Source organism: Chiloscyllium plagiosum, unplaced genomic scaffold, assembly GCF_037043375.1.
Source record: "Chiloscyllium plagiosum isolate Xiang-an unplaced genomic scaffold, Cpla_swu_hap1 HiC_scaffold_13, whole genome shotgun sequence".
Taxonomy (NCBI): Eukaryota; Metazoa; Chordata; class Chondrichthyes; order Orectolobiformes; family Hemiscylliidae; genus Chiloscyllium; species Chiloscyllium plagiosum.
The window spans coordinates 110,546,127-110,565,340 of record NW_028270151.1 but is presented as its reverse complement, the minus strand read 5'-3'; the positions used below and the strand labels follow the sequence as shown (position 1 = coordinate 110,565,340).

The 19,214-nt window shown below is 45.0% G+C and overlaps 1 protein-coding gene across 1 annotated transcript in view; it reads right to left on the bottom strand.

Moving 5' to 3' along the window:
• Positions 1-3,802, bottom strand: part of LOC148148415 (putative G protein-coupled receptor 139) — a 97,918-nt gene extending 94,116 nt beyond the window's left edge. The window contains exon 1 of the mRNA XM_087993270.1: positions 3,544-3,802. Within this exon, the coding sequence (XP_087849396.1) occupies positions 3,544-3,802 (259 nt within the window). The remainder of the gene's footprint in view (positions 1-3,543) is intronic.
• Positions 3,803-19,214: the final 15,412 nt, after the last annotated feature.

Sequence of the window (19,214 nt, the reverse complement as noted above, 5' to 3'; positions counted from 1 at the left end):
GACAGAGCAGTGAAGAAAGCTTTTGGTACACTGGCCTTGATCATTGAATTTCACTGAGTATCGAAATTAGGGAATTTCATTGTAGTTATACAGGTGAAGCCATACTAGTAGCGTTATGTTCAATTTTGTTCACTTTGCCAGAGGAAGAATGTTATTAAACTGGAAAAAGTGCAGAAGAAATTTACAAGGATGTTGCCGTCTCAATGATGTGAGTTATATGGAGAGGTTGGACAAGCTCGGACTTTTTAATTTAGCGTGTATGAGACTGAGGGGGATCTGATAGAAGTGCATAAGATCATGACAGGCCTGGACCGAATGAATGCACTCAGTCTTTTTTCACAGGGTTGGGCAATCACAGACCAGAGGGCATCAGTTTAAGGTCAGAGGGGAACGCATAAAAGGGAACCTGAGGAAGAAGTGTTTTACACCAACGTTGCTGGTGACTTAATCAAAGTACTCCAACAAATTTGTGAGCTAAGATCTCCCATGCACAAACCCGTACGCATATGGAATGAGTTGCCAACGGAAGGAGTTGAGGTGGGTACATTAACAGCATTTAAAAGGCATTTGGACAAATACACAGATAGGTAAGTATTAGAAGTATACGGGGCAAATCAGGGAAATAGGATTAGCGTGGATGGACATTTTGGTCGGAATGGACCACTTTGAACTGAAGGGCCTGTCTCCGTGTAGTCGGACTCTATGGCTCTACCAACCATTGTTTGTCTCCCACTGAATGTGATATTGCACCTTCCCAATTCATTGGAGCAAACCTGACCCTCTAACCTCCAGGCTACCATGATGTCTGACCAGAATGTTCAAGCATTCTATATTGTATTCAGACAGCAAGTAAAATGCATCTTGGTAATGTCATTATTCCTGAAAAGCTGCTTAAGAGCAAGGTTATTAATTTGTCCTTCTGACCACACAACACCAAATCCGAAATAACCTGCTCTCTAGTTTATTTCACAACATACTTTTCAACCTACCTCATATACATTTACAGAATTTATTTTTCACAGCATGAGCAGTCACGTAGTTAATGCAGTTGAGATGCAACTTGAGATCATCCAATAAAACTGCAGTATCCATGATACTTGCATATCTAATTTCCAGAGCATATGATGATCAGATTTGCTTCAACTGTTTTGCTTTCGATATATAAAACACCAATATTTGCTTCTCCTTGCTATTTGTAAGCTTTACCTAAACTGATCATGTGGAAGCTGAGGGTCACGTCTGTGTCATTATTAGTGATAGACTTGGACAAGACATTCGGGGAGACTCACGTCGACGCTGAACACCCATGTTCTCCATGCAGGTCAGAAGCTGCTAGAATGAGTTAACACTTTTATAATGAAGGAATTGTGGCTGCTGTCAGGATTATGGATAGCACGACGTTCATTGCAGGATCACGACTCAATTGAACTGTATTAATGGTGGGAGAGTTTATTCAAAAGCCTGAACCTCTCTCTCTCTCTCTCTGTCTCAATCGAAATGGGGAGTGGGGATGGTGGAGTGCAACGTTCCCAGAGGCTCTTAAACTATCGAAACTCAAGTTACCCAAGTAAAAACAGAAGCCATGGAATTTATCACCGTATCAGTGTTTGTTTAGAACATCTCGTATGATTGTCCATCCCCCTTAAGGTTCAATGCAATCACCCCTTATTCTCTCACTGCGCTTCAGTCAGTGCTCATGGTGCCATAATCTCAGGGATTATTCTGGTGAAATTTGAGAGAAGATCTATCCACAGTACCCCAAATACTGCCTCACCAACACTCTTAAGGATGATCGCAATAATCCTTTTCTCTCACTTAGACATCGCCGTTTCTTTCCTGTGCCACAAAAAGCCATTCCTTCTCTATGCACTACGACTGATGTGGAATTTGTAAGTTCCTTACATCTGTACGTCAGCATCAATAAAGCCAGCACCAGAGATGCTTATGGAGATGAGCATCACTCTCGGCAGAATTTCAATGAGATTGAATACACCTAAAATAGGCGATGATCACCTGCCTGAATAGAAATGAGATGTAGAAAAGTGGGAAACGGTCAGAGGAAGGGAGCTGTCTTTACTTTTGTTCTTCTCTCACAGGATGTATGCAGCCTTGGTCAGGGCAGCGTGTTATGCCGATCTTGAACTGAGTGGCTGGTTCAGCTGTTGCACAAGACAGTAAAGAGCAAAACACATTGCTGTGGGTTTGTAGTGTTACAACACAGGATCAATTCTCCTGCTTAATTAAAACCAACAACAGAGAAAAGATTTATCCCATCCATAAATCTGTGATAATTCTAGAGTCTAAAACTATATAAAGCAAAAATTTACAACTTTATTTCTTAAAGTATAGCAGAGAATAATAAACTAACGACTATTTACAACTTCTTCCTCTAAACTATCTTTTATCTTCCCCTCCACAATACAAGTCCGATAAGACTCCTAATTACGATTTGCAACTCAAATTTTCTTATCTCAAAGTCAGGGAGCTTCGGTTCTTCTCCATACTCCTGTCTTCTTTTCTTCTTGGAGGTTCCACTTTACCAGTTACTAATCAATGAAGGTACCTTTAATCGAGCTATTTTTCTGGCAGTCTTCAGGCAGCTGGTAGCTTGGCAGTTCTCCTCTCAACTTCTCAATTTTCTATAGTCTTGTACCTCCCCGCAAAGCATTGAATTGTGTCATTGGCTTTTGAGATTGTCAATATACTATATTCAAACTTGATTGGAAGTGGGTATTTTGCGGTATAATTTAAACTGTTTTGCTGAATTTCTTTTTGTGTCAAGACAATGAGCTAATCGAGTTTTTCGACCAAATGTTACATTAAGTTTACTTTTCAGAACATTTGCTGCTGTCAGGTAGTTATTGCTGGCTTTTTAATTATCTAAAAGGTATAGTACACCCACATGTTCATCACAGATATCACACGGAAACCTGACGAGGGATGCATGCCACATTGACTTCTCTGAATGACTTGAGGCAAGCAAATTGGTTTTTTATAACAAATGATAATGGTTGCTTTTAAATTCCACCAATTTCCTTCTTGAGATATTAACAGACTACTATTCTGTGGCTCTAGATTATGAATCAATGGCGTGTCCACAATAAACTGTCTTCCGTATGTGCAGAGAACAAGTTAAACATCCTCAGGAGCAATTATTTAATGACGAACATGTGGTTAGAAAGAACTTGAAACTGTTGCATCCGCATTGAACAAAGGCACAAAAAATTATTTATTCAGAAGTTGCACTGAGACTGAGGGCGAGACTGGGTTATCATGATGGTGGTATTGGACAGGATTGGTGAGTTGGGAGGACATGGCGATGTAAATCTTTGAAGGACAAAATGGTTTATGGAGTTTGAGACCATTCTGGTTCATTCTCCCATATCAGTGAGTATTTTATAAATAGCAGTTTGACAGTTATAATTTATAAGGAAAGGATGTTTTGTTTGGAACTGAAAACATTGGCTTGCACTTTCCAAAATTTATATAACATGAGCAGAAATTCAGTTCAACCCGGTTTAGTGGACAAACATAATGACTTACCAGGAACACCAACAATAGCGAGGATGGGATAGTAACCACCTTGAATAATCCAAAGGATATCCTGGATCCGTGATGCTAATGATATCCAAGGCCGAGAAAGCCAGTAAAGACCCGAGGATAAACTCCTGTCCATTGTTCGAACATTCCACTCTAATGTTGTCATATTCTGATCCATTGTTGGAACACTCCAGTCTACTGTCCTCAGATTCTGACCCATTGCTTGAACATTCCAATCCAAGGTCCTCAGATTCTGAACCATTATTGTAACATGCCAATCTAATGTTCTCAGATTCTGATCCCTCCTCCCCCTCTCTCTCGAGCTGCTGATCCCTTTCAGTACTGTCAGTGATGCTCCTGCTCATACTACGGGATAACACATTGACAGAGCTCTTTTATTATTTAACGATGGAAACTCTCCACTGGGATAATTAAGATCCACGGAGATTGACATTAATCACAGTCACTGAACAAATAGCTTCAGTTAACCCCTTTCAATTCAATATTGATTTTATTAAAAATCAAAAGAATGTTTAAAATTTACAAATTTGGGATATGATATGCGCGGGTTACTAAATGCATGAATATAGGTGATGGTACATTGATTGTATGTAATCATTAAATCTTCCTTGAATATGGGAGTAATGTCAAAGGATTGTCAAAAAATAAACACGTTTCTCCGTTTATAAATGGAAACATAAGTCTGTAACTACTGATCAGTGATTATAATGTCAGTAAGAAATGGAGAGAACTTTTCTAGTTCATAATCTGGCAGGAAAATGTGCCTATGACAACATGAGTTATAACGAAAAACTGGCATGGATATGTTAACAGAGAATATGATGTGACACACAATTCAGATGGTTATTCGAGGATCAGAGAGGGCAGGTGAGAGGCATGCTATTAATCTTATCGATGTGATTAAGTACATCGATGGATTTCAATTGCAGTGTGATTATGATAATGGGGACATGGCTGCTGAGACTGGAGGGAGGGAACATGATATTTCCCAGTCATCAGTATTGGAAGTGTTAATCATTATAAATCATACGAAGATCAACTTCCAGGTTACATCTCAAATGAGGAATGAGGAGAGCCAATGTTAATTATATGATCAAAAGACATTGGAGCAGAAATTGTCTATTCAGCCCATTGAGCCCGCTCCTCCATTCAATGATGGCTGTTAAGCTTCTCAACTCCATTCTCCTGCATTCTATCTGTAGCCGTTGATCCACTTTACAGTCAAGAACCTATCTGTCTCACTCTTAAATATACTCAATGAGCTGGCCTCAACAGCCTTCTGTGGCATTGAATTCCTTAGATTCACCACTCTCTGGCTGAAGAAGTTCCTCCTTATCTTTGTTCTAAAATATCCTCTCTTTACACTGTACCATCGGGTCCGAGTCTCTCCGACTATTGGAAATATCTTCCCAAAATCCATTCTGTCTCGGTCAATCAGTATTCTGTAAGTTTCAATTATACCTCCTAATATCTTCCTGATCTCTATCAAATATGGACCCAGAGCCCTTAGATGTTCTTTGTACGTTAAGCTTTTCATACCTGGGATCATTCTCGTGAATCTCCTTGGAAAACCCTCCAGGGTCAGTGCATCCTTCCTGAGAGATGGGACCCAAAGCTGTGCCCAATAATCCGGATGCAGCCTGACCAAAGCCTTATAGAGCCTCAGAAGTACTTCCCTGCTTTTATATTCAAGCCCTCTTGAAATAAATACCATACTTGCATTTGCCTTCATAACTACTGACAACCTGCAAGTTTACATTTCGAGACTCCAGGAATAGAACTCCCTTGTCTTTTTGCACTTCAGATTTCTGAACTGGCTCGATATTTAGAAAATAGTCCATGCCTGTTTTCTTCTTGGCAAAGAGCATGAAGTCACACTTTCCCACGTTATACTCCATCTGCCATTGTTTGCTCAATCTCCTAACCTGTGCAAATCCTTCAGCAGGAGAAAGTGAGGACCGCAGATTCTGGAGATCAGAGTCAAAAAATGTGGTGTTAGAGAAGTATAGCCATTCCGGCCACATCCAAGGAGCAGTTGATTAGACGTTTCAGGAATAAGGAGGGGGTGGGGTGTAATGGGGCTGGCATATAAATGGGAGGGGCTGGGGCTGAGGGGAAGGTAGCTTGGAAGGCGATAGCTAGATGCAGGTGGGTGGTGATAGTGATGGGTCAGATTGGAAGGTGGAATGGATAAGATGGACAGGTCGGACAGGTGAAGAGGGCGGTGCTGAACTGGAGGTTCAGATCTGGGATAAGGTGGAGGGAAGGGAGATGAGGAAACTGGTGAAATTGCCCTTGATACCGTGTGGTTGGAGAGTCCCAAGGCGGAAGATGATGCGTTCTTCCTCCAGACTACTGCTGGCTAGAATTTGGCAGTGGAGGAGGCCAAAAACGTGCATGTCCTTGGTGTAGTGGGAGGGGGAGTTGAAGTATTCAGCCACAGGACAGTGGGGTTTTTGGGTGTGTGTGTAAGTGAGTGTTCCCTGAACCGTTCTGCAAGTTGGTGTCCTGCCTCCCCAATGTAGAGGAAACCAGGAGTAATGGACAGAGTAGGTGACGTGTTTGCATGAACAGGATATTCTCTGCCTGATGTGGAAGGATCCTTTGGGGCCTTGGATGGAGGTAAGGAGGGAGGTATTGACGCAGTTTTCATACATCTTGTAGTGGCAAATACGGTGCCAGCAGTGGAAGGTGACTTGGTGGGGTGTGGCAGAGGGTGAGGGAACGTGGACCGAACGAGGGAGTTGTGAAGGGAATGGTCTCTACAGAATGCTTTTAGGGGTGGGGAGGGAAATATATCTCTAGTGGTGGGGTCTGACTGTTGGTGGCGGAAATGGCGGAGGATGATGCGTTGTATCCTGAGGTTGGTGGGATGGAAGGCGGGCACCAGAGTGTTTCTATCCTTGTTGTAGTTGGAAGGGTGGAGTTCAAGGGCGGAGGTGCGGGAAATTGAGGAGTTGCGCTGGAGCACCCTCCTGCAACCGAACCACCTCTTCAATGCTACCTGTCCCTCTATCTATCTTTGCACTGTTTGAAATCTTAGCCAAAATGCCCTCAGTTCCTTCATGTATATCATTAATGCACAAAGTGAAACGTTGCAGTCCCAACATTGAGTCTTGTGGAACACCACTTGTACCTGGCTGCCACCCTGAGAAGGACACTTTTCTCCCTACTCTCTGCTTTCTGTCAGACAGTCAAACTTCTATCCATGCTGGCAGCTTGCCTCTAACACCATGGACCCTTATCTTTCTCAATAGCCTCCTGCGTGGCACGTTGTCAACAGATTCTTGAGTAGCAAGTGGATAACATGCATGGATTCTCCTTGGTCTAATCTGCTCGTGACTTCCTCAATGTATTCTAGCAGGTTTGTCAGACATGACTTCCCATTGATGAAACCATGCTGACTCTGTCCTATTTTACCAAAGACCTCCAAGTTATTCAGATGTGCTATCTTTCACGATGGATTCCAGGATGTTACCCACAACTAAGGTTAGGCTAATCAGTCTGTAATTTTCCATCTTCTGCCAAATTCCCTTATTAAACGGGGTGTTATTTTAGAAATATTCCAGCCACTTGGCCCTTTCCTGATTTTAGCTGGAAATGTGTTGCTGGAAAAGCGCAGCAGGTCAGGCAGCATCCAGGGAAAAGGAGAATCGACGTTTCGGGCATAAGCCCTTCTTCAGGAATGGGGAAGGTTTGTCCAGCAGGCTAAGATAAATTTTAGGGAGGAGGGACTTGGGAGAGGGGCGTCGGAAATGTGATAGGTGGAAAGATGTCAAGGTGAGGGTGATAGGTCAGACTGGGGTGGGGGCGGAGATGTCGGGAAGAAGATCTCAGGTTAGGAAGGCGGTGCTGAATTTGATGGATTTGACTGAGACAGGGTGGGGGGAGGGGAAATGAGGAAACTGGTGAAATCCGAGTTCATCCCTTGTGGTTGGAGGGTTCCTAGCCGGAAGATGAGGCGTTCTTCCTCCAACCGTCGTTTTGTTGTGGTCTGACGATGGAGGAGTCCAAAGACCTGCATATCCTTAGTGGAGTGGGAGGGGGAATTGAAATGTTGAGCTACAGGGTGGTTGGGTTGGTTGGTCCGGGTGTCCCAGAGGTGTTCTCTGAAATGCTCCGCAAGTAGCCGGCCTGTCTCCCCAATATAGAGGAGGCCACATCGGGTGCAGAGGATGCAATAGATGATATGTGTGGAGGTGCAGGTGAATCTGTGGCGGATATGGAAGTTTCCTTTGGGGCCTTGGAGGGAGGTGAGGGGGGAGGTGTGGGCGCAAGTCTTGCACCTCCTGCGGTTGCAGGGGAAGGTGCCAGGAGTGGAGGTTGGGTTGGTGGGGGGTGTGGATCTGACGAGGGAGTCACGGAGGGAGTGGTCCCACGAGGAAGTTGAACAGTTCATCCACTTCACCAACACCTTCCACCCCGACCTCAAATTCACCTGGATAGTCTCAGATTCCTCCCTCCCCTTCCTCGACCTTTCTATTTCCATCTCAGGCGACCGAATCAACACGGACATCTACTACAAACCGACCGACTCCCACAGCTACCTGGACAACACCTCCTCCCATCCTGCCCCCTGTAAAAACGCCATCCCATTCTCCCAATTCCTTCGACTCCGCCGCATCTGCTCCCAGGAGGACCAGTTCCAAAAACGCACAACCCAGATGGCCTTCTTCTTCAAGGACCGCAATTTCCCCCCCGACGTGGTCGACGATGCCCTCCACCGCATCTCTTCCACTTCCCGCTCCTCCGCCCTTGAACCCCGCCCCTCCAACCGCCACCAGGACAGAACCCCACTGGTCCTCACCTACCACCCCACCAATCTCCATGTACAGCGCATCATCCGCCGTCATTTCCGCTACCTCCAAACGGACCCCACCACCAAGGATATATTTCCCTCCCCTCCCCTATCAGCATTCCGTAAAGACCACTCCCTCCGTGACTCCCTCGTCAGATCCACACCCCCCACCAACCCAACCTCCACTCCCGGCACCTTCCCCTGCAACCGCAGGAGGTGCAAGACTTGCGCCCACACCTCCCCCCTCACTTCCCTCCAAGGCCCCAAAGGAAACTTCCATATCCGCCACAGATTCACCTGCACCTCCACACATATCATCTATTGCATCCTCTGCACCCGATGTGGCCTCCTCTATATTGGGGAGACAGGCCGGCTACTTGCGGAGCCTTTCAGAGAACACCTCTGGGACACCCGGACCAACCAACCCAACCACCCTGTAGATCAACATTTCAATTCCCCCTCCCACTCCACTAAGGATATGCAGGTCTTTGGACTCCTCCATCGTCAGACCACAACAAAACGACGGTTGGAGGAAGAACGCCTCATCTTCCGGCGAGGAACCCTCCAACCACAAGGGATGAACTCGGATTTCACCAGTTTCCTCATTTCCCCTCCCCCCACCCTGTCTCAGTCAAATCCATCAAATTCAGCACCGCCTTCCTAACCTGAGATCTTCTTCCCGACCTCTCCGCCCCCACCCCAGTCTGACCTATCACCCTCACCTTGACCTCTTTCCACCTATCACATTTCCGACGCCCCTCTCCCAAGTCCCTCCTCCCTACCTTTTATCTTAGCCTGCTGGACAAACTTTCCCCATTCCTGGAGAAGGGCTTATGCCCGAAACGTCGATTCTCCTGTTCCCTGGATGCTGCCTGACCTGCTGCGCTTTTCCAGCAGCACATTTCCAGCTCTGATCTCCAGCATCTGCAGACCTCACTTTCTCCTTTCCTGATTTTAGTCATTCCTGAAAGATTACCACTTACGCTGCATTACCTCATTAGCTATCTCCATTACAAGGCTGGGGTGTTGCCCATCTGGTCCAGGTGATTTATCCACATTCAGGCCATTCAGTTTTCTAACATGTTCTTTTTGATGATGGTCACCATACTCAGCTCGGCCATCTCAATGTCTTCAATGTTTGGGAAATTACTCATGTCTTCCACAATTAAGACTGATGCAAAGTTCCTCATTCGTTTCGTTGTTTCCCATTACTATCTCTCCAGCATCATTTTCCAGTGGCCCATATTCAGTATTGCCTCTCTTTTGCACTTTATATATCTAAAGAACCTCTTACAGTCTCCTTTATAGTACTGGTTACCTTATCCCCATATTTAATATTCTCCCTCCCTTTTCTTTGCCCTCTGTTGGTCTTTGTAAGTTTCCCAATTCTTTAGTTTCCCACTCCCTTCAACACGCGATATGCTTGCTCTTTTGCTTGTATGCAATCCCTTACTTCCCTCGTCTGGCCTGGTTGCCTCATCCTCCCTGTTCCATGCCTCTATCCATCAGCATGAATCACTGCAGTGTCTCCTAAATTAATCTTGGAATCTGCTGCCTTTGCTGTTCCCCTGTCTTTCCTGCTAGACCCTTAACCCGGTCAATCCTACCCAGCTTCTCCCTTATGCCTCTGTAGTTGTCTTTATTCAACGGAAATACTGTTGCCTCTGATTCAATCTTCTCTCTCTCAAATTTCAGAATACATTCAACCATAGTTCTAATCATTGCTTCCGTATCTTTTCTTTACCTAAAGCTCACTTCTCTGGCCTCCCTCATTAAATCCAGTATCATCTGATCCTAAGTGGGCTCTACCACAAGCTACTCCAAAAAGAAATCTCATAGATATTCCTGTAAATTCTTTTCTTACCTGATTTTCCAATTCCACCTACATATTGAAATCTCCCATGGTCACTGTACTTTGCCTCTCCTACAGATCTTTTCTATCTCCTGGTGTATTTTGTGCCCCAGATCTTGACTACTCTTTGGATCCCTGTACAAGTCTCCAACTGTGGTTGTCTTACCTTTGTGGTTCCTCAATTCTACCCATGCAGATTCTACACCATCTGACCTTACTTCCTTACTTATTACTGATTTAATTTCATTTCTTAATAATAATGGAAATCCATTCCCTCTGCCCTATCTTTGAGATAGGATATATGTCCTAAAATATCCTAATCCCATTGCAGCCACTTTCCGTGGTGCTATTCACATCATATCTGCCGACCTCATTCTGCGCCACCTTATTCCTTATACAACATGCATTCAGGTATAATATTATTAGTTCTGTATTAACCGTCCGTCTGCTCATTGTCATTCATTTGTCCAGTGTGCTTGAAATTTGATTGTTAAACATTCCTAGATGCTCTATCCTTTTTGTGTCTTTGCTGGAGATTTTAATAACCTCTCCTGAGTTCTGCACTCTTACCTCCTTTTTTATTCGGCTTTTCTATTTAAACCCTATAACTGAACTCCCACCACGCACACACGTACACACCTAATCAGTTTAAAGTTCTGCCCAAGCCTGGTTAGGATTCACTGGAACTCTGGTCCCAGCACGGTTCAAATGAACACCGTCCCATCGAAACAGGTCATTTCTGCTTCAGTAATAAAATATGGTTATTCAACACAAAATACAGGGACAAAAAAAGATTTTCTGTACATACCAAAATATGAAAACTACAAAGAGACAAGATTGTGAAAATACACTTACTATGTGGAGCGATATAAATTGGAATGTGAATTACAAAACCATGGATGTAGTGTGCAAACGTTATTGATAATTATTTGACCAACAGCTGAAATGCTGATTTCCCATCTGTCAGTAATCCCCATCTCTGAGATTCTCTCTCCCTGTCTCTCACACAGTGACTAGAGGGGCTACAAGTTGACGTTGGCCCAGAATATTTAAATTAATCCACCTTCTCCCTGGAACCAATCAATTGGTCTATTGGATTGTGTTTAGCTGTAAGCAACTAAGCTCTGTAATGTCATTGGCGATAAATGATCTGGGATGACAGCCAGTATCGGCATGGTTCTCACAGGGTATGGCACCAGACAAAGGGTTTACAGTCTCTGGCAGTTTCTAAATAAAGTTTCTGTGTCTCACTCACTCTGTCGCTTCGTTTTCTCTCCACTCTGTTTATCTCGCTTCACTTTCTTTCTCTTTGTTTACTTTTCTCTCTCTCCCTCTCAGCCTATCTCTGATCATTCTCTTTATTTTCAAGTTGTCAAGTTGGAGAGCTCGTGAACGCATGGTGGGCTGAATTGCCCCCTTCTCTGCTGTATTAATTCTGAATTTCTCTGACCGACAAAAAAACACTTTAGGTGCCTGGAGAGTCAAGCTTGTCCAGTGAAGGATACAGTGGACCATTAACCATTACCTGTTCCTGTTTTCTTACATGTAGCGGCCTCGAAATATCTGTTGAAACAAACAGACGCGTCACATTAAAATCAGGACACTTCAGACTGCCAGGCCCATTGTTTTCAGTACCCTCTGCCTGTTTGTTGTTGGTCATAGCTGTACTGGTATTACTCTCTAACTCCTCCTCAGTCACTGTATCTGTGGACATACTGCTGTTTTTCCCCACACCCCTCCCCCCGCTTCCCCTCCCCCAAAGCCACCATACACTAGTTTAAACCCTCCTAAGGGACAACCCAAAAACCTGCCTGCAAAGAGATTGCTGCCAGTTCAGGTCCATCCCGTCCTTCTTGTCTATATCCTACCGACTCGGGAATACCAATGATCCACATATCAGAAGTGCTGCCTCGCCTACCAGCTGCTGGGCCGTGCATTTAACTGCACTACCGTCCTATTCCTAATCTTAGTTGCACGTTACATATTCTAGTGTCTCTAAAATTCAAATATCCTTGTAACACAACTCCAGCAAGGTCTTTTCTTTAAAGTGGACAGACTTGATACTAAAAATTTAAGTGTGATCTCAGGAAAGTGGAGTCCACTGAATCAGTCCAATGAACACAGGATCTGTTATCGATCACCGCCACCAAACTTGTTTGACAAAGTATACATGTGGACCAAATATTTGCAGCTGGACGAGGATAAAGGGAAGACGAGAAAATGTCAGAACAGACGGATATCATTCAGTCTGTTAACTCTGCTATGATACTCAGTTTGATTTTAGTTATTCTGTTCCTTTCAATGGCAGGATGTTTACCCAGCATTCCCAGCGGGTCAGGAAGTGCCCAGTGTCGTTGTGTGCACAGTCCGAAGAAGGGAGGATCCAGTGCCAGGCAATGGGGTTTGGGGAGTCCCAGGTATGGCAAAAGGAAAGGCTGCATGTGGTGACGATGAACTGACGAACTGAAAGTGATGAAATGGGCATCAAGGGACACGCAATCAGACAAGTGGACGGGCAAAATTCCTAAACATTCAGCGAACCCGAGGATCACGGCTGCTTTTACAAAAACCTGCCACACTTGCTGCATTGTTCCATCAAACAAAAGCAAAGATACTGTAGATAGTAGAAATCCGAAGCAAGCACAGAGACATGCTGTGGAAAGAGAAAAGCGTTCATGCTCACAATACAGACAAGGGAAGAATGTACAAACTCCACACAGGCAGGGTCCAGAGATTGGAATTGAACCCGAGTCCCGATCACTGTGAGGCAGCTGTGCTGTGTCACCGTGCTGCCCAATGATGGATAATTGGGGTTAGTATAGTTAGACGCATAGACAATGTTCTCTGTGACCAGGATTGAGAGTTCTTGGGTTTGGGATATTTCATCTGGGATGCAGAACAACTTGGGGTGGGAGGGGTATGATCCAGTGGTCAGATTCTGTGTAGGTACCAACGCCTGGACAAACAAATGGCAGTGAGAATAGGAACGGTTATTACAGGACTGAACTGTTATATCTCAATGCATACAGTATAAGGAATAAGGTAAATGCGCTTGTGACTCATACACAAAGTGGCAGGTACGATATGGTGGGCATGAAAGTGACATCACTGCAAGAGGATCCGGATTTGGAGCTGAATATTCAAGGATATTCATCCTTTCGAAAAGATAGGCAGGTGAACAGTGAGATCGAGTTGACTCATTAGTAAGAAATGGAATTAAATCAATAGAAGAAATGAAATAATGTCAGATGGTGTAGAATCTGTGTCGGTAAAATTGAGGAATCAAAATGGTGAATGAAAATACAGTTGGAGTTATATACAGGCCTCCAAACAGCAGTCAGGAGCTGGGGTGCAATATACACCAGGAGATAGACAGATCTGCAGGAAAGGCAAAGTTACAGTGGTCATGTGGGATTTCATTGTGCAGGTGGACTGGGAATTCAGGTTGATAGTGTTTTGCAGGAAAAGGAATTTGTGGAATGTCTATGAGATGGCTTTTTGGAGCAGCTTGTCCAATTAGACAATGGAGCTGAAGGTGAAGGAAATCATGGGACACAGTGATCATAAGATGATTGAATTTACTTTTCAATTTCAGATGGAGAAGTTAGAATCAGAAATAACGGTATTACAGCTGAATAAAGGCAACTACAGAGGCATGAGAGAGGAGCTGGATACAATTGACTGGGAGATGGGCCCAGCAGGAAAGACAGTGGAACAGCAATGGCAGGAGGTTTTTGGAGCAATTCAGGATACAGCAGAGATTTATCCTGAGGTAAAAGAGCCATGGAACATGGAGATTGAAGTAATCATGACTGACGAGGGAAGTCAGCTATAGCATAAAAGCAAAAGAGAAAGCACCTAATGTGGCGAGGGGCAGTGGGAAACCAGAGGATTGGGAAACTTACAAAGACAAAACAATCGGCAAACAAAATAAAATAAGGTTGGAAATTATTAAATATGGAGGTAAGCTAGCCAGTAATATAAAGGAAGACTGTAAGAGTTTCTTTCAATAAATAAAGTAAAAAAGAGAGGCAAAAGTGGGCATTGGCCTGCTGGAAAATGATACAGGAGAGACAGTAGTGGTGAACAAGAAAAAGGCCAAGGAACTGAACAATTACTTTGCATTAGTTTCACATTGGAAGACACGATTAATACCTTAACATTCAAGATAGTCAGGGGCCAGAGCTGAGTCTGATGGCCACCGCCATGGAGAGCATTCTGAAAAAAAGCTGAATGGCCTGCAGGTCGTTAAATAACCTGGACTAGATGGACTACATCCCAGTGATATAAGGAAGATAGCTGAACAGGGAGTGGGGGCAATACTGGTGAACTTTCAGGAATCACTAGAGTAAGGAAAGTTCCAAGACCACTGGAAACCCACTAACATCACACCCCATTTTATGAAAGGAGTAAGGAAAAAGGCAAAAAAAAAAAACAATCCACAATGAATAGTTTAACCTCGATCTTGGGTAAGATCCTGGAATCCATTGTGAAGGATGAGATTTTTGAACACATGAAAGTGTTTGGTAAAATACGACAATATCCCACCCTCCCTTCTAACTCCTCCATCCGTCCCTCCTCCTCTAACCTACAAAAAAGGTAGGTTACTTAGAGTTCTTGTTTTGGAGACTAAGTGTAGAGTTATGGCTGCGCAGGCAGTGGAATGTTTCTCCTGCAGGATGTTTGAGGTAGGAGTGACCACCAATGATCCTGCCGACTTCATCTGCAGGAAGTGCAGCCAGCTCCAGCTCCTAACAGACCGCGTTAGGGCTCCGGAGCTGGAGTTGGATGAACTGAGAATTATTCGAGAGGCTGAGAGGGTGATAGATAGAAGCTACAGGGACATCGTTACGCCAGAGAACAGAGGTAGCTCGGTAAGAGTTAGAGGTGGGAAGGGGCGGAAGCAGGCAGTACAGGGATCCCCTGTGGTCGTTCCCCTCAACAATAAGTATACCGCTTTGGATACTGTTGGGGGGGACGGCCTAGCAGGGGTAAGCTGCAGTGACCAGATCTCTGGCACGAGGTCCGGCACTGAGACTCAGAAGGGAAAGGGGGAGAGGAGGAGAGCGCTAGTTATAGGAGACTCTATAGCTAGAGGGACAGATAGGCGGTTCTGTGGGCATGGGCGAGACTCTTGGTTGGTTTGTTGCCTCCAGGGTGCCAGGGTCCGAGACGTCTCGGACAGTGTCTTCAGAATCCTTAAGGGGGAGGGTGTGCAGCCAGAAGTCGTGGTGCACATTGGCACCAATGACATAGGAAGGAAGAGAGGTGTGGAGGTCATTCAGGAGCTCAGGGAGTTAGGCTGGAAGCTAAAAGCTAGGACGGACAGAGTCGTCATCTCTGGGTTGTTACCGGTGCCACGTGACAGTGAGGCAAGGAATAGGGAGAGAGTGCAGTTGAACACGTGGCTGCAAGGATGGTGTAGGAGGGAGGGCTTCAGGTATTTGGACAATTGGACTGCATTCTGGGGAAGGTGGAACCTGTACAAGCACGAAGGGTTGCACCTGAACCAGAAGGGCACCAATATCCTGGGAGGTAGGTTTGCTAGCACTCTTCGGGGGAGGGTTTAAACTAATTTGGCAGGGGGGTGGGATCCGGACTTGTAGTCCAGCAAGTACAGTAGCTGTTTCTCAGGATGTCCAAGAATGTAGGGAGGCTGTGGAGAAGGTAGCACTGACAGGGAATACTTGGGGACACAGAGATGGGTTCAAGTGTGTATACTTCAATGCAAGGGGTATCAGGAAGAAGGTGGATGAACTTAAGGCGTGGATTGGTACTTGGGACTACGATGTTGTGGCCATCACGGAATCGTGGATAGAAGGGGGACAGGAATGGCTGTTGGAGGTTCCTAGTTACAGATGTTTCAGTAAGATTAGGGCGGGTGGTAAGAAAGGAGTGGGTGTGGCGTTGCTAATTAGAAATGGTATAATGGTTGCAGAAAGGCAGTTCGAGGAGGATCTGCCTTTGGAGGTAGTATGGGCTGCAGTCAGAAATAGGAATGGAGCAGTCACATTGTTGGGTGTTTACTATAGGCCCCCCAATAGCAGCAGAGATGTGGAGAAACAGATTGGGAAACAGATTTTGTAAAGGTGCAGAAGCCACAGAGTAGTAAGCATGGGCGTTTTCAACTTCACAAATATTGATTGGAAGCTCTTTAGATTAAGTAGATTGGACGGGGCGGTGTTTGTGCAGTGTGTCCAGGAAACGTTTCTAACTCAGTTTGTAGATTGTCCGACCAGAGGGGAGGCCATATTGCATTTGGTACTTGGTAACGAACCAGGACAAGTGATGGGCTTGTTAGTGGGTGAGCATTTTGGTGATGGCGACCACAATTCTGTGACTTTCACCTTGGTTATGGAGAGAGACAGGTGCATCCAACAGGGTAGGTTTTACAATTGGGGCAGGATAAATACTATGCTGCAAGACAGGATCTGAGGAGCATAGGTTGGGCGCATAGACTGTCATTGAAATGTGGAACTTTTTCAAGGAACAGATACGACGTGTCCTTGATATGTATGTACCTGTCAGGCAGGAAAGAGATGGTCGTGTGAGGGAACCTTGGTTGACGAGGGAGGTTGAATGTCTCGTAAAGAGGAAGAAGGAGGCTTACATAAGGTTGAGGAAACAAGGTTCAGACAGAGCATTGGAGGGATGCAGGATAGCCAGGAGGGAGCTGAAGAAAGGGATTAGGAGAGCTAAGAGAGGGCATGAAAATTCTTTGGCGGGTAGGATCAAGGATAACCCCAAGGCCTTTTTTGCGTATGTGAGAAACATGAGAATGACGAGAACGAGGGTAGGTCCGATCAAAGATAGTAGTGGGAGACTGTGTATTGAGTCGGGAAAGATAGGAGAGGTCTTGAATGAGTACATTGCTTCAGTATTTACAAATGAGAGGGACCGTATTGTTGAAGAGGAGAGTATGAAACAAACTGGTAAGCTAGAGGAGATACTTGTCAGGAAGAAAGATGTGTTGAGCATTTTTTAAAAACTTGAGGATAGACAAGTCCCCCGGGCCTGACGGGATATATCCTAAGATTATGTAGGAAGCAATAGAGGAAATTGCAGAGCCGTTGGCAATGATCTTTTCGTCTTCACTGTCAACGGGGGCTGTACCAGGGGACTGAAGAGTGGCGAATGTTGTGCCCCGTTCAAAAAAGGGAATATGGATAACCCCGGGAATTACAGGCCAGTTAGTCTTACTTCGGTGGTAGGCAAAGTAATGGAAAGGGTACTCAGGAATAGGATTTATGAGTATCTGGAAAGACACTGCTTGATTAGGGACATCCACCACGGATTTGTGAGGGGTAGGTCTTGCCTTACAATTCTTATTGAATTATTTGAGGAGGTGACCAAGCATATGGATGAGGGTAGAGCAGTGGATGTAGTATACATGGATTTTAGTAATGCATTTGATAGGGTTCCCCATGGTATGCTTATGTGGAAAGTCAGGAGGCATGGGATAGTGGGAAATTTGGCCAATTGGATAGAGAACTGGCTAACCGGTCGAAGTCAGAGAGTGGTGGTAGATGGTAAATATTCAGACTGGAGCCCAGTTACAAGTGGAGTTCTGCAGCGATCAGTTCTGGGTCCTCTGCTGTTTGCAATTTTTATTAATGCCTTGGAAGAGGGAGTCGAAGGGTGGGTCAGTAAATTTGCAGACGATACGAAGATTGGTGGAGTTGTGGATAGTGAGGAGGGCTGTTGTCGGCTGCAAAGGGACTTAGATATGACGCAGAGCTGGGCTGAGGAGTGGTAGATGGAGTTCAACCCTGTCAAGTGTGAGGTTGTTCATTTTGGAAAGACAAATAAGAATGCGGAATACAGGGTTAACGGTAGGGTTCTTAGTAAGGTGGAGGAGCAGAGGGATCTTGGGGCCTATGTTCATAGATCTTTGAATGTTGCCACTCAGGTGGATAGAGCTTGTAAGAAGGCCTATGGTGTATTAATGTTCATTGGCAGAGGGATTGAATTCAAGAGTCGTGAGGTGATGTTGCAGCTGTACAGGACCTTGGTAAGGCCACATTTGGAGTACTGTGTGCAGTTCTGGTCGCCTCACTTTAGGAAAGATGTGGAAGCTTTGGAGTGGGTGCAGAGGAGATTTACCAGGATGTTGCCTGGAATGGAGAATAGGTCATACGAGGATAGGTTGAGACTGCTAGGCCTTTTCTCATTGGAACGGCGAAGGATGAGGGGTGACTTGATAGAGGTTTATAAGATGATCGGGGAAGGGTTCAATTCCCGACTCAGGCGACTGACAGTGTGGAGTTTGCACGTTCTCCCCGTGTCTGCGTGGGTTTCCTCCGGGTGCTCCGGTTTCCTCCCACAATCCAAAAATGTGCGGGTTAGGTGAATTGGCCATGCTAAATTGCCCGTAGTGTTAGGTTAAAGGGGTAAATGTAGGGGTATGGGTGGGTTGCGCTTCGGCGGGTCGGTGTGGACTTGTTGGGCCGAAGGGCCTGTTTCCACACTGTAAGTAATCTAATCTAATCTAATCAATCACGTTTATTCTATCAGACCACTACAGATCAACCTTTACTCACTCCTCATGATGCCATCATCCCAGGGATTAATCTGGTGGAACTCCTGTTTACTCTGTCTGTGGTAAGGAGGAAATATGTCCACAATACCCCAAATACTGCCTCAACAACATTCTCAGGTTTGATCACAATAATTCCTTTCCTTCACTTTGCTGGCTCTCTTTCTTTCATGTGGCACAGGAAACCATTCATTTACAATGCACTGCCACTGATGTGGAATTTAAAACATCCTTACAGTTGTCGGTCAGCATCAATAAAGCCAGGACCAGTGGTATCTATTGAGATAGACATCACTCTTGTGAAGAGACTCAATCACAAATAATACATCAAAAAAGTGAATGGCCAACTACTTGAATGGAAATCGGCTGACGAATTATGGGAAACAGGTAGAAGAAGGGAGCTACCTTCACTTTTGTTCTGACCTCGCGGGATGTGTGCAGCTCTGCTCAGGCCAGCATGTTATGCC